The sequence below is a fragment of the Coenobita brevimanus genome, chromosome 40, assembly GCF_032717465.1.
Source record: "Coenobita brevimanus isolate Jiangsu-jjx chromosome 40, ASM3271746v2, whole genome shotgun sequence".
Lineage (NCBI taxonomy): Eukaryota > Metazoa > Arthropoda > Malacostraca > Decapoda > Coenobitidae > Coenobita > Coenobita brevimanus.
This window is the reverse complement of record NC_136993.1, coordinates 6,919,082-6,944,156: the sequence shown is the minus strand read 5'-3', so window position 1 is coordinate 6,944,156 and position 25,075 is coordinate 6,919,082. Positions and strand designations below refer to the sequence as shown.

The window sequence follows — 25,075 nt, the reverse complement described above, 5'->3', positions numbered from 1 at the left end:
TGTTTTGGGGAATGAAGCCATGGGGGTAATGCAAATAAAGTAGTGGTACAATCACTTTAAAAATATCCAAATGTCAGTTGAGAGCAATCCACGTCCTGGGAGGCCATCAACAAGTGGGAGTGCTGAAAATATGAAGTAAGTCTGAGGTTTAGTAATGGGAAATCGTCGGCTGACTGTCAGAGAAATTACTAATGAAACAGGAATCAGTGATGGATCAGCACACAAATTTTAACAGATGATGTGGGCATGTGAACAGTTGCTGTCAAGTTCGTGCCAAAGCTCCTTTCATGTGAACAATCTCTGCGGATGAACAATGCTCAAGATATGATGGAGTGTGCAAATCGCGATCCAGACTTTCTGAAGACTTATCACTGGAGATGAGACTTGGATGCAGCGGTAAGATCCAGTAACCAAAGCAAAATCATCCCATTGGAAGCATGCAGGGTTGCCTCGACAAAAAAAAATTACAACAGATCCGCAGCAAGGTGAAATGCATGTTAACATTTCTTTTTTTCAACTACCGTGGTATTGTGCATCACGAATACACACCAGGTCAGACTGTCATCGGACATCACTACCTAGACGGTAACCGTTGTCTTCGTGACGCAGTTCGGCGGATGAGACCAGACCTTTGGAAAATGGCAAGTTGGAAGCTGCACCTTGACAATGCCCCTGCTCATTCTCCTCAACTGATTCAGGAATTTTTGGCCAAGTACAACATCCCACAGGTCCGGCAAGCTCTCTACTCACCAGACATGGCTCCTTGTGACTGTTGGTTATTTCCCAGTCTCAAAACTCTGTTTAAGGGTTCCCAGTCTGAGATGACAGAAGAACTCATGACGAATGTGATGAAGCACCTACAGGAGATATCAAAAACCGACTTTGAAAAATGTTTCAGGTAGTGGATTGCTGAGCTACGTGTGTCAAATTGGAAGAAATCAGAAGAAACCTATTGTTAAGAGGATTAGTATCCTAGACAAGTTATTTATTTATTTATTTATTTATATTTTTAGAGCCTAAGGTAGGATTCTTTCTGAACAGACCTCTCACGCTTGTGGGTGTAGGCAATGATGCCAAATTCTCGCCGACCCCAGCACGCATTTGGTGTATACAGGACCTTAGATCTAGGCAAGGGCATGGGGAAGGGACACTGAACGTGAAGCACGCAAAAACAAGGAAAGAGATTATTACAGTAAGCTGTAAGAGGGAGAAACACAGTGATAGGTACGTAGCACTATTGGATATAAAGGGAATGATAGGAAATGTAAGGTCTACAATGACCACCATGGCGAACGGTGGGCAGAGTAAAAGGTAGGATAAGAGTGCATGATTATGGGACAGAGTTATAGGCATAATGAAAGAACTGACATGCAAGTGGCGGGGTGATAGGCACTAGACAGGGTTGGAAAAGTAAGGAATATGTCTGGTCAAAATATTCACGTCTATAAATGCAAAATAAAGACTTATGATGGTCTAGCAAAAAATGGAGAACACAGTTAACCAATATTTAACCACTTTAATCTAATGACATATTTACATATTTAGTTCATTTTTGCCAGTGAGTGAGAGAGAGAGAGAGAGAGAGAGAGAGAGAGAGAGAGAGAGAGAGAGAGAGAGAGAGAGAGAGAGAGAGAGACTTTTCTTAATGTAGAGGTTCCATAAAGCCTTCATTAACTCCTTCAGTTATTGAGATCCTTCCTGAGTCTATATATAGCCTTGTAAGTTGATTGAAAAACACATCATCGGATTCAAAATATTAACATAACTATTAACAATATGTGAGATGGCACGAAATGAATCCATAACACTCACATAACACCAAGGAAATGGCAATGAACTTGTGTGGCCGAGTGAACCAAGGGGAATATTTTGTTAGCTACAGTAATATTTCAGGCGGTGTTATGGTTATTTGATGTAATAGAGAGTTTTCGAGGGATAAGAGTTAAATCTCACCAGGCAGCACAAAGGCAAATTAACTAAGAATGGCTTAAAGCGAATAGGTTTAGTTCTTTTTGGAAGGGAGCATTATGTAGTGCATGGTGCATTCACAATGAGGGTTGAATCGAACATATTCAAACGTAGACTCTCGGATCGCGTAGGTCAGGATACGTCCTGTAAGTATTACGTTTCCTTTAACAATCCATGTTCTGCACAAAGTGTTTCTTATTGCCACATGCTCCCAACTCACACCTCCCTCTCCACTCCATTCCTCCATCTCATCCTCGGCCTCCCCCTCCCTCTCCCTCCTTCCACCTCGCTCACATACACTCTCTTCGTCAGTCTCTCGCTCTCTTGATGCTACTTATTCCTCCACATATACAACAAACAAACAAACAAACAAACACCATTAAAGATGCTATGTATTGTAGGGTCCCAGAGTGATGAATTATCAGGTATCAAAGTAATTTGCCCATGACCATAAACAATGAATCAATGTGGCGCAATACATTATTGAAAGGTGCTCAGGGAATAAGGTCTACCATACTGTTACACAGAATTTTATGTGTACCTCCCATGGACACCAGTTATTATATTGCTTGTGTTACCCCCTCACACTCTTATCCACCACCCCTCATTTCATCTCTGGGTCACTGAACCTCCCAGATCGTTCTATAAACGTTAGGGTAACAATTATTTAAAGCAAATTATTGAATTTTTACTGCTATGACCATTGGTAGCTAACTAGGAAGTACCAATGATCGTTTATAATGCTTATGTTGGGAGTGATCCACACAAGAATTCTTTCAAGTGGATATATTCAAGATTTAATTGGTGTGGAGAATGTATACATAGGATATTACATGAGCAGGTGATGAGAAAATTTAAGTTCTCGTTATTTCTCAGTAAAATAATATTATATGTATATTGTTCATTGCAAGGCATAACTACACATAAACATTCGAAAACAAAACTTACCTCAAACGAATTAAGCATCGCGAGCCCGTTCACTTAGTTGACCTACCTCTTGAAACTCACTCAGTATTACGTTCTTATGGTTCAGACAATATCAGCTATGCTCTTTAGTACAAACTATTGCACATCAAAGACACGTCTAGCAATACCTCTCATTCTCTGTCTGTCACGCAGTCTAATCCAACAGTTAACCACATTCATCTGTCTTTCATTAATGCAAGTGTTAAACTCTGGAACTCTTATGAACCCCAGTTGTGTGTGTGTGTATATGTGTGTGTGTGTGTGTGTGTGTGTGTGTGTGTGTGTGTGTGTGTGTGTGTGTGTGTGTGTGTGCGCGCTCCAGTCAATATGCCCAGGCACTTCGAAATAGCCAGATACAGAGGTAGGTTTTATTTTTGTTCTGTTATACTTAAGAAGGGGCAGATATTGTCGGCTCTTATTCTGGGTTTGAGTTTTTTTTTTTTTTTTTGGGGGGGGGACAGTGTAACAACAAGAACAACTCTCTCTCTCTCTCTCTCTCTCTCTCTCTCTCTCTCTCTCTCTCTCTCTCTCTCTCTCACACACACACACACATACACACATACACACACACACACACACACACGTTCATGGAAACTTACGTGAAGACATTGAGTTGGTCCTTTGTTTTGGCGTACACATGGAGTGTGTGGTCAGACTGCAGGAAGACGTAGCCAATGTTCCTGTGGTGTAGGTAGGCTGGGGAATCTTCAATAGTTACGCTGTCAAGACCCAGTGTGCTTTCTCCACCAGTTTTGCTGCCCACCACGTGCTGGTCGCCGTACACCATCTGCCTCACAGATAGTGTTACTGACATTAATGATGGTAATATAACTAATGAAAGTAAACATACCGCTATTCGTAATTTTATGGTACATTTATTTCTTCATTTTTACTCGCTATGCCCATAGCAGTGTGGCATCCAGGGATCTATCTATGCTTTTTGTTGCACCCACGGGCAAAAACGATGGGGGATTATCTGTTTTTATTTGATCTGCCTGCCTTTATGCTTGTCCGTCTGTATGTTTGGTTATGTGTTTGGTCTGATATACCTGTCTACCTGTCTGTCTGTCCGTCTCCCTGCTAAAAAGATTATGGAAGAACCATTGTCCAGAATTGCATAAAATACAACATAATGATTGTGGACGAGCCAAGGATTAGGTGATTAACTTTTGGGTGAAGAGGGTCATCGGTCAAAGATCAAGGACTGAATTAACTCAGTTTTGACCCGATTTTGAAAAAAAAAAATGTGTAAATGTTGTGGGACAGGAAAGTGGAAATAGATCAAATTGCTGGATAACCGGTCTGGGTAATCGCCACAGCTTAAGGTCAAATGATTGGCTCTTTAACCCAGATAGTTTTTATTCAGTTTGGATAAAACTTCGTGGTGTGGATTAAATTTGGCAGTGGATGAAGCTATTCCGTTTTCAAAGCTGTGGGTCAAAAGTCGATTCCATACAGAAAGGTTAAACTTTAACATTCTTGATAAGCTGCCTGGCTCTCACCTGAGAGTCCCTGGTTCGATTCCCAGCATATTGGTAATTTACCAGATGATTTTTCCTGTGTACAGTACAGGTTTCTCCCTTCATTCTTGATAAGATTTGAGTCAGGCCTGGCGGACAGCTTAAGTGCCCGGTAAGGGTGTAGGAAATCGATTTTGTCAACAATTATTTGGTGCAAGTCACAGGACAGGGCCATGTATTCGACATTAAGGCCCATTGAATTCAGTGGCCACTTCTCGTCTCCAAGCACTCAAACCATTAGTTTCGACCCATGGTAACACAATAAGGAGTAGATCAGAACTGGGAAATGATTCAGCTTTTCACGCCAATAATTTATTAATTTATTTATTTATTTTAATACCAGGCTATAAAAACACAGGTAATCCATGTCATCCTCAGTGGTGGGGAGGCGGCCAAATAACAAGACCTCAGTCTCGCATTTTCTCTGTCCAGTCGCATTTATAATATTCCACACCAAAGCCATTTTGAGACATTCACACTCTGGCCCAGCTACTTGAGTCTTAGCCAGATGCTAATGCTATTGAACTATGCCGTAGTAGATATTAATGTATGACTTCAGCTCAGTTTACTGTGTGCTGTAAACGTCTGGTGCCCTTCTGGACTTTTAGCCTCAATGATCTAAAATCTACTCAGCACCACTCTACCTTCTTGACGTCCCTTTTTCTTTCATAACCTGTTTTTAACATTTCAGAATGCTCTTTACCAATTGCTTCAAACATTACATAATTTTAACATTACTCAAGCACTCCGGAAGTAAGAGCAGCACCTTCAATAACCATAGAGAGAAGTTGAAGAAATGTCTATATGAATATCCCATCCAAGGTGCTTAAGATTCGTTTGATATAAACTGTGTGGCACATAATTATCAGTCAAGTGTTGGCAGTGCATGTGTAAATGGAGCAATAAGTGGTATTGATCTAGGCAGGAATTTTTATTTATCGTCTGCATTTAATGTGGCAATTTAGCAACGGAAAAAAAAAATCACACATGTTGGCAAGGTTCAGAATCGAAATGAAATGGACGAACATCACTGTGAAAAGAATTCAGTGTCAGTCTTGGGAAATGCAGGCAATTACAATAGTCACACCCCAACATCTGATGACAGACTGAAGGTGAGTAAATAACTTCTACTGGTTGTGGATAGTCCTTTAATTCCCGAGCTATTATATAATTACCGTTCTCGTTGAGAGAATGTTGCAGTACAATGAGTAAGTATCCCTAGTTGAGTGGCTGAACCATGCCGGTAAGAGTCTTGGTACAATGTTGAGCTAGTGAAAGTGTCAACTAAGAAACCATGAAAGTGGAGGAAAACAGTAAATAAACTGATAGTAAGCAGAGGTATAATGATGGACAACCATCTGTAAAAGCTTAATTTCTGCTACTCCCTCTATTTGCTTATAAGTTTTGCTGAGAAGAAAGCAGTTTAAAGGCAAAAAATTACCTATATCACAGTCGTTTTGTTTTCACTTGTGAAAACTTGATTCCTACAATTTTCGATACTAAAAAAAAAAAAAAAAAAGGAAATAGATGGAATAGTCATGGAAAATCTCGAAGACCCTGTCACGAATTTGTGCGAGTGTATTAATAGTGTATTAATACAAAATCGTGACACTGTACATTGGTGAGAAATCTACGAACTCTAGTGGAATTCCCACTGGGCATCACTCAGTTCAACCGTCTCTGTATGCATTTCGATCGGGATAGTTTTCAGAACATATGTCACTGTATCATAAGTGACCACTCATGCACGACAGTGCTTTCACCGAGTGATTTCTTGTGAGCGTATATCGTTCACCCTCCCTCTGTTGACCGTTGAAGTTAGGCCACGCATACTTCCAGCAAACACAGCCATCTCCTATCTCCCTTCCCCCTTTGAACTTAGTCAGCTTTGGGTCGCCTTGAGGATAGGATCGTTTGTGCCCAGCATCATGAGCAACGTCTTCATTGTACGTACAGTGAATTCCTGAATCTCCACCTAGACGGTGAATTGGTGAAGGGGGCTGGCAGCGAATAGCAGCTTTTGGTGTTCATCACCCAGACACCCAGTCTTTTGTTTGGCTCAGTCCCTCCGCTGACCAGTATTTCTGTTAGTTTTTGTAGACTTAAGTTAGGTTAGCTTTTGAATGAGCGAGTGAGTGTACTTCCTTTGTTATTTGAATTCATGTGTCCCTTAGCGACTGTGAATTCCCCTTTTGAATTCATTTTGAGACTCATATAACGTAAATTTATTTCATTGTAATCAATAAATTTACAGTTCTTTTCTTTGAGCTTAATGTAGTTAGAATCGTGTTTTATTTCTCCACATTAAACTTACTTTAGTTGCCTCTCCTAGTTTGCACAAAATCTTTACATTATCCATAACTGGTACTTAGGCCAGTTCTTTTGTATCAAACTTAAATCTGTTGTGCCAGCCAGGAGTTAAGCACTGGCAAGAACCTGTCTATTATTATTAGCATTAGTTATTGATTGTCAGGGGTGGAGTCACTTTCTCAAGAGGCTAACAGTACTAACAAACAGCACTTGTGAGTAATTAGTCTCTGCTGTGTACTGTTGAGAATGTTTAAAAATTTTCGTCCTTAGAGAATTAGCGATGTAAGCCAGCATAAAATAAAACATACTACTTGATTTTCACAAGTCAATTCCCTGTCTCTATTTTCAAGTAACATTTAGCATTTCTAATTCATGAAATCAAATTCCCCCCGTGACAGGCACTGCTTATCAAACGTAGTTCAGTGACGGCTCCTGCATTGTCCCTCCTGTTTCAAACCTCACCTACTAGCGAGATATCAACAATACTTTTTTTTTTTTTTAGTTCTCCATCCTTTGCCATCCTCTTTGTAAGCTATTTAAACCTGAAGCACCCTAACATGCATTTCACCTCAGATGCTAACTTCCCTTTCTCGTTATACTAGTTGAAGAAAAATGCAAATTCTTTTATCATTTAAGTATACCATAAGCCTACATCCACAGGGCTAACTACAAAGCTCAGCTCTGACAGACATTCAATTAAAACGTATTATGTGTCGACTCTAGTCACAAGAGCTTGTAATATTTGTTCAACTTATTTTACTTTACATTCATAAGTTCATTTACACAGTGCACTTTAACTCGCGGTGTCCCGTCGATGTGAATTAACGTCCACACTTTTTGTCACTGCCAATCCCATTGACGTACATAAACGCAAATCAATTGCAAAGTCCCTATGTGTACAATTTTCAATTTTCACGAGTGATTTTTGGTACGTATACACGGGACACCTTCCTCTACAAGATGCCAGGCAGGGACAATGCCTTACCCAGCATGACCTCCCTCCCCCTGCATGCCATTGTCTCAGCAATTCACCTGTTACCAGTGACCTGGCCAGTAAAGCCATGTCATTCCACGGTACGAAATTCAGGGCCAGAGAGATTCCCCAATCGATGACAATGTGGAGGACAAACTTTACATAGCATTAGAGGAAGAAACAGTCAGAAATAATGATCAGGTAATGTCGCCAAAAAAGGTCAGGTATGTTGATGTTTCATGAGTGAAACAATGCTTATATTGCCTATATTACTGTGTGAAAACCAATATTCTCTCATACCACATATAAATTCGTACCAAATAAATAAATAAATACCGTTTATGAGTGATGTGGAATGGTTATCCTCCCATAGAACTCTTCTTTGGAGCCAGCCTTATAGAAAACACAGTAAATTGAGGAGGCACTGCTACCTGTATCGAGTATTTTTAACCTCAGGTGAGTGATTTCTCTATGATTTTTCAATGTTTCTCACCAAAACTGGCGGTTTGAGCCAAAAAAAAAAAAATCCAAAAATGGTCGGGATTGGGGGGAGTCAATGGTGGAAAAGTGGTCGGGATGGGGCGGGTTAATGGTTTCCCACTTTCATTCACACCCACAAAGTCACGGGAAACCAATAAAATTCGTAACCTACCTACTTCTAAGACCATAGATGTGCAAAGCTTCTACATACACAATAATCTGTCGAGTTTAGTTTGGGAATTTTATCGCAAAGTGTCTTGTAGAACACTGTGCAAACCCAGTAACACTACTGAACAATGGTTCAATTATAAAGATCGATTTCCTGACGGTCTGCAAACCTTTGTTATCCATATTTATTTATGTAGTCATAATGCATCTTATACAGGACAAATTAAAAATACAAATCAAAGTAAGAATTGCAGAATATCAGGGAAGATCTATATATATATAGGACGGGGCTTTTCATCTGTGTCACATTGTCTGCCGTTTGAAACTGTGGTGAAGTCTCATCTTACCCCATAAACGAATCAGATTCAAACATTCACACTACTTTTGAAAAGGCAACACACCTCCCGGGCGAATCACTCCTCACTCAGCAACTGCAGCCCACACTGGACTCACACACGACTCTTCCACGCCTCTAGCCTATTCAGTTTTTAAGATCTGATTATATATCATAGAACTTCCCGTTTTTGCTTTCCCGTCATAGTTATATTTCAGCAAAGTGACTTAGGAGGAGTTATTTTCTCTTTTCCACCGTCATGTTCCTGTGGTTTTTATTTCAGACACAATGTATTCAATGGGTTTATAGTACTTTCTTTGGTCCAAAGAATGACAAACGAGTTGAAACCTCACTGATAAAAAATAAAGATGTTTCTGACTACGATGGTGTGTTTCTTCTTATGATTACTCTCTCCCCTTGTATCACTTCATGTACACACACACACACACACACACACACACACACACACACACACATTATATATATATATATATATATATATATATATATATATATATATATACAGAGAGAGAGAGAGAGATATGGAGAGCATAATTATATGTATATATATACTGTATATAAAGAAAGAGAGAGAGAGAGTCATATATAATTCAAATTCACCTTTACTTTCACCCATTCACTTTCCTCCCTCTCGCCTCTATTCAGTAACCTATCCTACTCGATTGATAAAAGGTGGGTTTAACCGTATGAATCCCGTCGTGCTCTGAAACTCAAGGAAGCAAACATAAGGAAGGGGTAAGAAAAGAAATGGGTCGGTTGGACTGCTGATTTGGTGGATGGTGGAGTTACGACAGCAGAGTACACACTTTGGAAATGAGTTTTATTTATCGTGCAAGCAATGCGAGCGAGAACACCAAATTTAAGCACAGGTTGGACCCCCGACAAATGTACCCAAACGAAAGTTAATCGTATCAGCAAGAAATGGGGGTAGGGATCGGGAGGAAATCTCTGTAGAACAAGGGCAAACTTTTTTTGATATCTCAGCTAATTTTGAAGTTACAAGAAAGATAGACACTAGTTTGGAAATGGCATAAAAATCCTCAATTATTTTCATTTCTTAGACAACCCGTAATTCCCAATAGTGTTTCCGTAAATCGAGGAAACGATTTTTTATAAGGCAGACTAGCGTAACTGCCGGCTGCGCAAGAAGTAACGGTCTAAGGTTGCATGAGTAGCGCAGCAGTATTTTCCGACGATTGCTGAGAGAGTTGGTTTTAGGAAGTGTGAGGGAATATTTTTGGTGTAATATAAAAAGTTCTTTTTAGTGTTTTCAGGCCAGGAAATCGGAGGAAGATGATGAGTCACATGAGACAATATTCAGCACTGCTTGACTTGCTCGCTCTCTCATTCGAGCACGTTCCACACTTTCAGTGTGGACGCCTATTACGTGCTTTAGTTAGTAGTTTGAGTACGGTGAAAGTTTACTCCAAAATATTCTCGAAGACTGAAATCGCCTGATGATAAAGGAACAGACATGGATGACAAGGAAATTCGTGGAATGAACCTAAGTTGTGTTTGGGTGAGAAGAGAGGATGCTGTAGGATTGATCACAGTTAAATAGTTGTATTTCTGCCACATTCAATGTACTGCCAACTATGATTCATGCCTCCAGTTGGCCATGAAGAGGCAAATGTAGATCCCTGTCCCTCCCTACTGTCGACCTTGTATGTCACATTAGATTAGAATTATAAGTAAGCACGCAAAACTTATACATATAAAAAGGATTATCTGTCCATTTCTGCTTTGCATTGACATAGCAAGTACATCCACTGTCAGTCTTAAATTACGTAACCTGGATCCAATAAAATATATAAAAATCTCACTCACCATCCCTTATTGATAAGATTTATTTACAGCATATATTTTCCCCACATCCCCCCCTTACGCCAAACCCACCTGCGCCAGCGTGGTGATAACATCCTCTCCGGTGAACTTGCTGAGCGTGATCCTGGAACCAACGACTACAAGAACGTCATCAAAGAAGAAATAAGACTTAAGGGCGGTCAGTGACACATGTGGGCGGTTGTAGTCCATGGTAGTCACACCCACCTTCCCGTCTGTCACACCGCCCACGAACGCAGCGTCGTTGTAGAAGTAATCAACCCATTTCGGTCCCAATTTGTACTGAGGAGAGAAAGTTGCTTCTGTCCAGGGATCGTTTTTTGCAAAAAAAAAAAAAAAAAAAAGAGGCAGTTTAACACCCGTGACTAAACGGATTTTGTAAATCTCGACAGTCTCCTATATGTAATTTGGGTAATTTATTAAAATATAAGAGATAAATACGTGTCACAAGGATCTATGGAGTCTCCTAAGTTGACAGTTTTCTGTTTATCATACGCTGAAAGCATAAACCGGGAAGGGAAAAGTAGCCGCTAAGTTCTGACAATGCTTCCCCGAGCTGGTGACAATAATAGAAGGTGTGTGGCCTTTCTACGTCGTTATTTATATATTGCACTGTGGAGTGTGAAATGCTGGCTGATCACATTTATCCCATTTTTACTCTGACCTAGCGAAAAATTACCATCTATTCTCCATCAGTATAGAGTTATTACAAGAATGTGAAGCTAGCCATGAAAATGGTGTAGAGCCATAACATCGTATTATTCTGTCATTGAACTACGTGAAATTTGGAGCAAAAGGACAAAAATCTATGCCGAGTTAAAGTAAAAGGACTCTATTAACACGACGTCCGCAGTTGTGTGAAAAATTAAGGTGCATTCCTTCCCCTTGCAAACTCTAAGATATTAACCCACATTAACTGGATTTTTCTCTTCAGTTTCTTTCATTCAACCCCCTTCATAACGAGATCATCACTGTGTGTGTGTGTGTGTGTGTGTGTGTGTGTGTGTGTGTGTGTGTAATATGATCATTCTCTTCATGGGCCTGAGGTTCCCATGGTTTTCCTGGTAATACCTTATATTTTCCAGAAAACCTTTTGATTTCCTCTCCCACCTCCTATAGAGGGTTATTCCTCCACTTCCTTTGGGATTTATCGTAAAAACCTGGATTCTAGTGGTATTCACCTTCATTTTACCACAGTTGTTTACGGGTAACAGCAAGAAAACTTGAGGTATAATGGATGTTTTCATAAAGGTCTGGTAATAAGTTTGAGAGATTTCTACCGTTTTGCAGCATGATACCTATCTGAGGACCGTATTTCTTACTCGATTCTTAGTAAGCACAAATTAAAAGCCAAAAAGCATTTGTCCATAACAAATATCGAATATATTATCAACAACAGATCCTTTTTGGTCGTCGTCGTCTTACCTGTTTATTCCCACCCTCCTCTGGAATGTCCAAATATCCCACCAACGGGACCTTCCTCCCAGTATGGAAACCCTAGTTCTAGGGTGTTTTATTCTGACTTCACTTCACTCTTGACTGGAGGGATTTTAAATTATCCTTTTAATCCATTTACTACTTAAGATCATTTAATGTTAAAAATAAAATATCTGGTGATGGCAAATATATAATATTGCAGGTGTGAACTGCACTGGATCCAACATACAAATTATTATGAGTATTCTGCTAAAGGATAGTAGGCGAATGACAGAATAACTTAGGTATTGTATCTGAGGAAACAAAGCAAGTCACAGTCGAAAGAATCTGATTTATGATACTGATACCGAGACATAACGAACCCAAAAAGGATTGCACCCCTTTTCAGCTTCGAAATCAAGAGAATTACATTATCCCATAGATACTTTAAAGCACAAAATATATAGACTGCTTTATACTGGAAGAGGAACGAAGAATTCTGTATGCTTGAATGAGGAATGCATGAAGATATGTCCCACCTCGCCCAGGAACTGTTTAGTTCTTTATTCTAATTTCCCGTTCCATTTTGTGAAACCCTCCCACACGTTTATTGGCAAAAAAGAGGGTTAGGATGATGGCGATGATCGGGTGAAGAAGGTGCCTGTGCTGCTGTACCCACCTGATCAACCTTCGGGGTGTAGAGGTTGGTGACGCCTGGTACCCGAGCCCAGTCATACACAAGGAACACCTCATTCTTTGGCTCTCCATACTCGCCTGCATCCACCAGGACCGTCAGGAACCCGTCACCCTACCACACGGGAGATAGTATCCTGTAACACAGACTAAAACTTCAAGGAAATCACAGTAAAATACTTAATAAAAATTGATGAGTTCGGCTACTGTCAGTGAAAAAAAAAAAAAAAATCCTACCACAGGAGGGCTGCAAGTATGCACTTCATGCAGTAGCATGTACCTTTGCCAAAACAAACCCCTTCATATCTTTCAAAACATGTAGTATAAGTCCAGCATGTTCACAGCCATTTATTATGTCATTTCCTCCAGTAAACACGCAACTTGGGAAACTATAAAACTAATACCATGGGGCCATCATCCCACATCTCTGCCACGTGCTCATGGGAACTAGTGGGCGTGGGGGGAATGAGATCAGTTTCCTCTGCTTCGACAATTATTCCAATCTTTTTATCACCTTTGCCGCCCAATTCACAGTTACTAAAAAATTAAATCATAAACCATGATCACACCACAGGCGTGTGGCAAAGACCTTGATGAGCAAAATAGCTCTCAGCTGTGAAATCATAGAAAAATTATTTCAAATTCAGTGTCGGTGAATTCAAGGGAAAAATTTGAATTTACACAGGAGACCACAATGATTCTGATATCATCCACTCCAAAATATGCTAGTTCAGAATCACACTAACGTAAATCATCTGAGACGGTACTTCCATTAACACTAGAGCAGTCGTTCTGCAGACCACACCTAATTCGTACAGTAGGACAAAACATAACTACAGATGACAAGACAGGACTGTCCCCATATGAACTTATTATTATTTTTTTTTTTCGCGTGTCCGACTCTGGGCAAAGGCTTCAGGGCCTCCTCCCAACTCCCAGTAGTCCTCATTGGGGCCCAGTGGTCCTCCTAAATCTCCACATGTCATCACTTCGATGATAACACCCACCGTCCATATTGAGTACATGCTAGGGCTGTCTCATGCAGGACTGGTGTACTGGTATTGTTCAAAACACACGTAAATCTGTCACTTAACCCACACTTATTAAAATTATCACTCCTCTCCCCTTGACTTCAGTTCTTCCAAACCCAACTTGTTCATCATATACGTGCGATGGTAGTTAGCATGGTGTCAGATCTCCAGCAATCCTACCTCAATATACAATTGGCTGACACTAGATACTTAAAAACAAACAATATCACTCTCCTCATGATAACGACCGTCTTTATACCCTTCCATGGAATGACTGACAAGAAAAGACAAGAACAGACATTCCACAACCCTCACGTGCATCCTTCCAATATCAACTTCTCGTAGCATAACCCACCACACCAGACTACGACGTTTAACACATACTCCACCCTCCAGAAATGCACGACACTGTAATAAATTGTTATCCTATACTTCTCCCATCTGTCCATAACCATACGCTGTTCTCCTGGTTCTGTCATTCCCATTATATATATGCGCAGGATACACAAATACATACTACCACCCATCCCCTTACATCGTCAATAGACATTTTGACCACAGCTCAGTTACCACCACTTCACAGTACACAGCTGTGCCACTGCTGGTCGTACAGGCTTCCACACATTAAGGCTAGTTGCTCCATCTGAGGATTTTCTAATATTGTAATTAACTGATTGCCTACTACAACACAAGTATTTTGACATTTAACGATAACTTTCCAAGTTCACACAAAAAAAGACATCTCATAAAGCGTTAACGAGGAATATGTGCATTATCCCTGACCGGAAAACTTTGGATAGGCTACTGTTCCATCACTTTTTGAGGCGCCTGCATGTGGCTCATGAAATCATGACACTACATTCACCTGGCCCTGGTCGTCCGTCACTCATGATTTCACAGCTAATCGCACATTTAGAGGTACATTGAGGGACAGACATTCGCCAAACCTTTCACCTCTTCTTCATTTTACTTTTTTCTGGCTAAGAAGATATAAGCTGGGAGTAACTCGGTATACAGTATTTCTATGTCCACATTATATATTTCTATGTCCCTATTATTTGATGTATCTGGAATGAAAGTGATGACATACCCTGAGGTTGCAGTAGATCTATCTATCTATCTATAACCCGACGCCCTAATCTTGCAAAGGGTGGCTGCTGACAAAACGCCTCCAAGTCGCTCCGTCACTCACCATTTGCCTACCCTCCCCCCAACTCACTCCCCCCTCCCTCATATACATCTCAGCTCCATCCCTCCTCCTCATCCTTGGTCTTCCCCTCCCTCTCCCTCCTTCCACCTCACCTACATACACCTTCTTAATTAGTCGTTCATTCTCCAATCTCTCCACATGTCCAAATCGCCACAGTGCATTTCTCCTAATCTTCTTAACCACATCCACATCCACCCCACAACGTTCCTTCACCTCTTCATTCGTCAACCTGACCCTCCAATGTCACACCACATGCTCCTCTCAAGTAACTCATTTCCACTGCTCTCACTCTTGACTTGTTCCCCTCTAGCAAGGTCCATGCCTCGCTTCCATACGTCAGGGTAGGGATCACAATACTATCATCCAGTGACTTCTTAATTTCCATACTCATCTCCCTGTTTCTCATCAATGCTTTCAGTGAACCAACAACCTTCCTTCCCTATTGTACCCTTTCAAGTACTTCATCCCCAAAAGTTCCATCCTTACTCATCACACTACCCAAGTACTTGAATGCACTCATCATTCTCCACATCCTCACCATCCAACCTCACTCTGGATTCTGTGACTTCATTCCTCTCAAACACCATAACTTTACTCTTGTTTACATTAACTTTCAGATTCCTCTTCCTACACACTGTCCCAGATTCATTCACCAAATCTTGCAACTCCCATTCATCTTCACTCAGCAATACTGTATCATCAGCAAACAGCAACACCGGAATCTTCCACATCTCGCCGTCCTTCATTAGAGCCACCCCCACATCCACTGCCATACCGTGCACTTCCTTTACAACCCCATCCATGTATATATTAAACAGCCATGGAAACATCACACAACCCTGTTTCAGTCCCACATTTAGATCAAAGAACTCAGCTCACCATCCACTCGCACAGTAGCCCTAGCTCCTTCGTACATACTTTTCACAGCATTCAACAACTTCCTATCCACTCCATATATTCTTAATACCTTCCTCATACCTTGCCTATCTATTCTGTCATAAGCCTTCTCCAAGTCCATGAAGGTAGCATACTCTTTCTTTCCCTTCTCTAGATACTACTCCACTAAACATCTTAGAACAAATATCTGATCTACACACCCTTTTCCCTTCCTATATCCCCCTTGTTCTTTTCCAACTAGCTCCTCTGTTATATGCCTAACCCTATCAGTGAGTATTCTACCATATACTTTTCCAATCACACAAAGAAGGCAAACACCCCTATGGTTACCACATACTTCTCTCTCCCCTTTTCCCTTGTATAAAGGGAACCTTTCCCTCTTCCCAAGCCAATCTACACAACTTCCATATCCTCTCCACAACAATCTCACCCCCATACTTCAGCATTTCACCACACACCCCATCAATTCCTGGGGCCTTTCTCATCTTGTCATCTTGATCTTCTTCACTTCTTCCACTACTTCCGCGCTACTGATCTTTTCATCCCTCCTCTCATCTCTTCTTCTCCCAGACATTTCCCAACCACTTATACTCGCACCAAAATAAGTTCCTACCCATGACTGCTTCACATACTGTACTTATGCCACTCATAATGCATGCCAGAAACCCAATATATCAAAGTATAGCACTGATGTTACTTCATCTAACGTCCTTCTTTGTTGCACTCCTCTACATACACCTTCTTACTTTTTACTTCCAAATAAGTTATTCAGCGGGGGTCTTCATACCACAGATTCACCTAATTGGAGGCATCTTTCAACTTAGACCTTATCAATCACACATACGCGAAGCAGAGAGGGACACTTTCAACAATGACACTCAAAGCTAGCTAACAAACTCCTCACACACTTCTCTTTAGCACGTGGTCAAGAGCAGTAACTCATGAGCAGCCTAACACCTTCTTCATATCCTTCTTTTAAGACATTTCAAAGCCAGTTCTCAGTACAATAGACAGTTATGATTCTCCATTAAAAAAGTATGCGGTGAGATTGTGACCTCTCTTAAGAGAGGGTAGTGTGTTATTAATGGATATCAGGGTACATGAAAATGGCTGTTAACATTTAATAATAAGACTCATTGAATAAATATACAAAATGATTGCTAATCCATCCGTGGTCAATTGTCTTAATTAATCATTTTACCCGTCCTGGCCTGCCTTTGTGTGTGTGTGTGTGTGTGTGTGTGTGTGTGTGTGTGTGTGTGTGTGTGTGTGTGTGTGTGTGTGTGTGTGTGTGTGGAATCAGTTCAAGAACTCATAAACCTTAAAATTATATCAGTGTTACTTTTCGGGGGGAAAAAAAATGGCCTTGGAGTCTTCGAAAGAGAGCAGGCAAGACAAGAACAGAAATAATTCCATATCGTTCCACAGCTGAGAACAGAAATAATTATACATCGTTCCGCAGCTATAAATGCCTACGTTTCGACTCCCACAGCTCTGATCACAATTTCACCAATGTTGTCTTAGTCATAGAAAGTGATGAATCCAAAGTCATGTGGACACTTTAGCTTGGCTTGAACGTGTGACCTAGACACATTTATTAGTTGCCAATACATTGCTAGAAATTTCATATATATACACATATTTATATCTACTTATTTATTAATTATTGTGGTATTCTACTTAATAAAAAGTACAGATGATAATCATCACATTCATTATAAGACTGATTTTCAAACACATTTACTCTATTTCATTTGAAAAATTAGCTGAAAAGTGCTCGTTACATTAGATTCCTGTAATAGATTTTGACTTTGTGGTCATGGGCTAATGATGGAACATGAAACAGTGGAAGCATGGACGCTGGAGGGTCACTGTCAACTCTTCGTGTTACAACATTCTTGGGCATTTTTTTATATATGCTTTTATCTTGGTCCCCCATGCTTTCTTGCCCCTAAACAAACGCCACCAGGTCTCTCTTACTGATTGCACCTAATAACAGTGTGAGGTAAGGTGTGAAAATCAAGGAGAGAAGGATACAATGGAGGGAGAACTAATAACAGTATCCACAGTGAAGTTGACTACACACTCATTCACTCACTATTCAAGCCTCCGGGATCATGACTCATGCCTCAAAAGCATGACCATCAGGACTTCTTTTTTTTTCTTCTTATATAGATGTGCTTCACATCACTTATCAGTTTTTTTACAGATAACTATCAGTTTAAAAATGTGGTTGAAAAACCGTGATATGTGCTCCTTCAGACATATTTCAGCCAACTCGATCACCTGCCGGTTTTGTTACAATAACTTCATACCTCGCTTTCTGACAAACTCATTAATCATACCATATCTATCCACCTTTTTGTTAGCCTACCACTCCTACTTCCATCTTCAAACTCAATCACAAGTACCCTTTTCACCACCCTATTCACGTCCTTTCTTTCAGTATAAACGTGACATCCAAGCACATTCTCTGCAGCTCTACTGTCAGCAGAAGCCCATATTCCACATCTTTCACGAATCACATTATTTCTAATCCTACTCTTTCTTCAACGTTTCACAGTGATCCCATTTCCACTTATCTTACTCCTGACTTCATTCTCATGCCAAACCAAACTCTCACATCCCACAACAACAACAACAACAACAACTACTACTACTACTACTACTACTACTACTAACACTAGTAAAAGTGTTGTAGTAGTAGTGGTGGTGGTAGTAGCAGCCCCAGGTTCATCGGAAGTGTAAACTCTGGACTGCAGGCTGAAGTGGTCCTTCTACCACAGTCCACCATACGTCTTTCGAGGACGGAGAGGAAGTTGCGCAACACATGTACAGCTCGCCATCTGTCTGGCTATATCAGTGTTATTGCATGAAGGCGTCCCGTCTCAGCGCCGATGTGAGTTCTCGGACACCTTTCTGTAAGACATGTATAGGCATCCTACCACAGTATCACTCCCATCATGAAAATAAAATCCTTGAACAGCATTCAGCAAATTTCCAACCACACCATACATATGTAAAACCTTTCCTAATATTTTCCTGTCTACTGTGTCATACTCTTTTTGCTGACTCATAATTGCCTTAAATACCTTAATCGATTTTAGCATTCTTTTTTCTCTGTATGTGTTTACAAATACTTGGTCATCATATCCCCTTCCACTCCTAATTCCACCGGTTAGTCGCTTACCAATCATTCTGATGCATCCTTTACCTTCCCTACTAATATTCTTCCATATACATTTTCTACAACACTAAACAGCCTTATATCAATGCAGGTTTACTTTCACTTTTCTTATCCCTGGTTTTATCCAGAATGTACAGAATCACAGCCTTATTTCACTCTTCTGGTGCAATTCCATTAATCCTAATAATACTTAATTGCGCTCTCTCCACTCCATATATAATTATCTCTACATAGACCTCATCAACACTTCATGGCTCCCTATTCTTCAACCGCTTCACTGTAGTTTTCACTTATGGCAGTGTCACATTTCTGGCACCGGGTAATCGGCAAGTTTATAGACTGGATAAGATAAAAAACAGTAGGTACTTTTTCCTTTAAGGTCTTCAGTACGTTGCGAGGAAGATACTTTATTACTTTTTCTTATGCAGAATTTTTTTTGTGATACTTTTATTTTTACCGTACTTGATTAGGCTTCTTAAATGAAGTGATACTTTCAGTATAAAAGCTGGGTACTTTTAACAAATTTGTATAATATTAGGTTTCTTAAACAATAAAAGCAATCACAGTTACAATTATGGACTTCTGTATGTGTGTGCTGATATGAGTATAAAAAATGTGTATATCAAGTTTTGCTTTATAATCAGTCAGACCACCAGTGAGTAAGTATGCTGCCAGTGCACTGACGGTCATTTTGACCGAGCATAAAAACCCTTACAATTGTTTCCTTGTTTCTTGATAAGGACGATCTTCAAGAGGGCGAGTTACTTACACTAAAGTTTATTCTCTCTTTAAACCGACAGAACCATAAAATAAAGCATTTGACTGGCCAATACTATACCTCATACCAATTAATCTGGCCAGGCATGTATGGCAACACTGTTCCTGCCGAGATTCTGATTGGCTTGAGGTGTTTGTTCGATTCGTTGTTGCTAAAACTGATACTCTTTTTATTATCAGATGTGATACTGAGTTTGTCGACAATACAATCGTCAAAAGCAATAAGAAATCCGGTATATACTTACCAACAATGAAATTTTCGTAGGAAGATAGAGATATTGAGTCAACAAAGTATTATAACAGTCCAAGTCAAGGTCAGCATTCGAACAATTCCTTTAAATCTCCGACACCCCATAATATAACAGAAAATTAAGGAAACCTGCTTAATCAGTGTTGGTATAACACACATTTAAATTTTAAGATCAGTCTGTACCATTAAATCGTGCCACAACTCTGAAATAATTAGAAATTCTGATGAAAAGACAAGCTCTGCGGGGAGGGAGGTTTGAAAAAATCGCGAAAAATCAAAGTAGGCTAAAGAAAAACTATTTCATTATATATCCTCTATTATCAAAGTACCGACTGATCTTAAAATTTAAATGTTATACCAACGCTTAGATTAAGCAGGTTTCCTTAATATTCTGTTATATTACGGAGTGTCAGAGATTTAAAAGAATTGTTCGAATGCTGACCTTGACTTGGACTATTAAAATACTTTGTTGACTCATATCTCTATCTCCCTATGAAAATTTCATTGTTGATAAGTATATAACGGATTTCTTATTGCTTTTGACGATTGTATTGTCGACAAACTCAGTATCACATCTGATAATAAAAAAAAATATCAGTTTTAGCAACAACGAAATCGAACAAACACCTCCAGCCAATCAGAATCTCGGCAGGAACAGTGTTGCCATACATGCCTGGCCAGATTAATTGGTATGAGGTATAGTAGTCTTGTATGCCATTTTCAAAATATCAAGTGTTTCACTCATTTAAAACAAAATCTGACATACTTCCACTGTTCGACACTGTCTCATAATGTTTCAGATCACCACTAGTGTATTACTTTCACAGCTCACCACAGTGAAATGACGCAACACAGCGACATGCAACCCATGCTTCAAAACAATCTGACACCACGAGATTTTTTATACACTTTACACACACACACACACACACACACACACACACACACACATTATATATATATATATATATATATATATATATATATATATATATATATATATATATATATATATATATATATATATATATATAACTATGGTGTTCCGGGAGGAAAGGACATCTTTGGGAAACGAATATGAGGGAACTGTAAGTAGAAATGCTATATTAGCATGGGTCCAACTCTCAGCCACTTCGAAGCGAAGCTCATTGGTGACTTTGGCAGAGAATTACAGGGGAGACCATTTTCACAATGACGGTCATCAGTAACTGCATCTTTGTTACCGGAAAGATTTGAACACATTTTGAGACAGCACTATTTGTTTAGAGTTCCCTCATCTGTCTTATATCAAAATTATGTCCTTTCTTAGGGTGTCTTTAGGTATTGTTTCCTCATACAGTATATGTGTTCAAATATGTGTTGCTGGAAATAGTCACCTGGAAGAAGCCGTCGGGGTTCTTGGTTGGCCAGGTCTCCTGGCGAACAGTCCTTTTGGACACTACTCTCACTCCAGCCATGTAGCCGCGCCGATGGTGTACTGTGAGGTCAGAACTGTAACATGGGCAAAACAGATTATTCAGGGGTACAGCATTGGTAATCTCAGTAGTATGATACATTCTTTCATGAGAAATGTATGTATGGTATCTAATATCAGCAAGAAAAATAAATAGATGTAATTTCTTAGAGGATTTAGGGTATGCACATTTAATCGAAGGCCATGATTTTAGAGAGAAATTTTCATGTCTGTCAAGTAAGTTTCGTGGCATGTACATTTTAAACAGAAATTCCATAAGCCAAATGCTACCTTAAGACAATATTTTGAAATAGTAGGACTACAGTTTTTAATACGAAACCATGGATATCCATACCTATGGGAAGGAACCCAGAATAATGAATAATGACAGAATTGATATGTTAATCATTTTCTGGATACTCTCACCGTTGTTGTAGCTACGTCTGTACATATATTCTTAATGTTTAGGACCTCAAATCAAACTAATTTACTGTATGTAGGAATCGGACTTTTTCGATCAAAGCTATCCGATCACCAAACATCCGTAACCATAAATTTGGACACTATTGATATAAAAAATTGAAGTATCAATGTCCTTCATGTTTCCTGCTGATGATCCATACCCAATCAAATTACAGGTATTATTAAAAAATTGAACTATGTTGAAAGTGATTGTGATGGCTCTAGTGCTATACTGGTCTATTTTTGTATTCTCTGTATTTCAGATATTGGTTCAAAAACATTTCATTTATGGTAGTGTGAATAGATTTGAGATCATTATCATAACTCTCACAAGAATCGTAATCCTGATGATGTCAGTGAAGAAATATTTATTACTCCATTTCCAGAAATGACATTAGTATAATCATACCTCATGTGTCTGCCTTTACGTAAGTTGGTAAATAAGTGCAGCTCCTCTCACATCACCAAGACATCATTAGCTAATAACCAAATGTAAATATTTTGGCAAATTCTCATGTGCTTTCAATAATAGTCAACTGTACAATGACCCGACAAAATTCAGCCACAGAGAAGACAACTGCCATCAACGGAGTGCACTCAGGGAACACAGTGATGCCAAAAAACAAATTTGACCTTGTACTTTGGGACTGGTTTTTGATGTGCATCAAAATTTATTAACTTACTTCCATCCAGCACACAGAGTATGTGTCACGCTTAATCCAGAATGTGTCAGTCATTATTCATATATAGTATTTCCTGTGCTCTTAACATTAACATTACCACATTTTCTTCACATTTAGCCCCTGCATCTTCCTTATATCGTTTTCTTTCTTTTATAAAGGCTCCAACATGTTTGCATGCCTTGGCACTGGTTACCTAAAGGAGACTCACAATGCTGCTTGATCACTAGCAGTCTCCCTATTCAGTCCCTTATCTCTGAGGTCACACTCAACGACCTCGTCTCTGGTCTTTTTCAGCCTACCTCTTGCAACCCTACCCCTAACGTCAACACTTCTTACTTTCTGTTCCCATTTGTCATACCCCATCCTCTGCACATGCCCAAACCATCTCAATCTGCCTCACAACATCGCAACACTAATACACCCCAGTCCCATCCTGCCTCGTAACACTTCCATCGTAAACCTAGCACCCTCCCCCAGGCCCCGCACTCAAGGACGCAGGACACATCCACCCAATCATTGTCATTTCTGTACGTTTGAGCCTGCAAATATCCTACTCCATTACTGTCCAGCTCACTACCAGACAGCATTACATTCCTGTCTGAGGCAACTGACAGCAAACCCTTTTCTGTATCCTCCTACTTTCTCTATACTCATTTCAAAGCCAAAGGTGGCTGTTGTGTACATATACGCAACAACTTATCTTGCTCTCGTGTTCCTGAACTCGATTCTTCTGAATTCTCTACACTCTGGCTTCAACTTTCCTGTCATTCTCTGACTAAATATATCTGTGCTGTTTACTTATCTCCTTATTCTACTGACTATCAAAAATTCTCTGACTATATTACTTCTACGATGGAACACATTCTATCCATTTCTCCTTTCTCTGAAATCTCCATTCTTGGAGAATTCAATGTTCACCACCACCTTTGGCTCTCCTCTCCTTTCACTGATCCACCTGGTGAACATGCCTACACCTTTTCTATCCTTAATGACCTAAAGCAGCTTGTACAGCACCCTACCCGTATCCCTGACCGCCTTGGAGAGAGCTCCAACATACTTGATTTCTTCCTTACAACTAATCCTTCTGCTCACACTGTTAATCTTTTCTCTCCATTGGGCTCCTCTGATCACAACCTTATCACCTTAACCTGTCCTATCGCTCCGGTGCGGCCTGCAGACCCTCCAAAAAAACGTCGTCTCTGGCACTTTGGAGCTGCGGATTGGGAGGCCCTCAGGCAGTACTTCTTTGATTTTCCCTGGAATGATTATTGCTTCCATGGCCGGGAGCCATCTGGGTGTGCCTTGCGCATTACAGAGATTATTCTCTCAGGCATGGAAGCATACATTCCTTTCTCATATCCTTTGACTAATGCACGAAAGCCTTGGTTTAATCATGCTTGTTCTAATGCTGTCCACAACAAGGAGAGGGCCTACAAAAGGTACTGGAGCCAACCCACCACTGAATCACATCTTTTATACATTTCTGCCCGGAATCGTGCTAAGTCTGTTCTTCGCTCTGCTAAAAATAATTTCATCCATATAAAATGCTCTCAACTCTCTAACTCAAACTCTTCTTGCTCCTTCTGGCACCTTGCCAAAAACCTTTCTAACAACTTTACCTCATCATCCTTCCCTCCTCTTTTCTACTCTGATGGCTCTGTAGCTATTTCTTCTACTGATAGAGCAGATCTCTTTGCTCAGACTTTCTCCTCCAATTCCACCTTAGACGATTCCGGTGCTGTTCCTCCATCATTTCCCCCCTCTGACTTCCTCATGGCTAACATTAAAATTTCTTCAGCTGATGTATTTTCTGCCATTGCTGGCCTCAGTACTAATAAGGCATATGGGCCTGATGGAGTCCTTCCTGTTGTTCTCAAGAACTGTGCTTCTGTGCTTACACCCTGCCTATGCAAACTCTTTCGCCTTTGTCTGTCAACTTGTACTTTCCCTTCTTGCTGGAAGTTTGCTCTCATTCAGCCGGTCCCAAAGAAGGGTGACCATTCCCAACCCTCTAACTATCGTCCAATTGCTTTAACATCCTGTATCTCAAAAGTTTTTGAGTCTATTCTTAATAGAAAAATTTTAAAGCATCTTTCCTATCACAACCTTCTTTCTGATCGTCAGTATGGGTTCCGTCAGGGACGCTCCACAGGCGATCTTCTCACCTACCTTTCAGACTCCTGGTCATCCTCCTTTCGGGACTTTGACGAAAGCTTTGCCATTGCACTTGACATCTCAAAGACTTTCGATCGAGTCTGGCATAAATCTTTAATTTCCAAACTGCCTTCTTACGGTTTCTATCCTTCTATCTGTGCCTTCATCTCTAGCTTCCTTTCTGGTCGTTCTATAGCAGCTGTTGTAGACGGCTGTCGTTCTTCTCCTAGATCTATTAACAGTGATGTTCCTCAGGGCTCTGTCCTATCAGGCGGTGGCT

General features: G+C 40.1%; 1 protein-coding gene across 1 annotated transcript in view; it reads right to left on the bottom strand.

Annotated features, from left to right (window-relative positions):
• Positions 1 to 25,075, bottom strand: part of LOC145397227 (chondroitinase-AC-like) — a 129,151-nt gene that overhangs the window by 2,250 nt on the left and 101,826 nt on the right. The window contains exons 11-14 of the mRNA XM_080270424.1: positions 21,420 to 21,534; positions 12,678 to 12,806; positions 10,637 to 10,864; positions 3,534 to 3,721 (exon numbers count right to left, since the gene is read on the bottom strand). Of these exons, the coding sequence (XP_080126550.1) occupies positions 3,534 to 3,721; positions 10,637 to 10,864; positions 12,678 to 12,806; positions 21,420 to 21,534 (660 nt within the window). The remainder of the gene's footprint in view (positions 1 to 3,533; positions 3,722 to 10,636; positions 10,865 to 12,677; positions 12,807 to 21,419; positions 21,535 to 25,075) is intronic.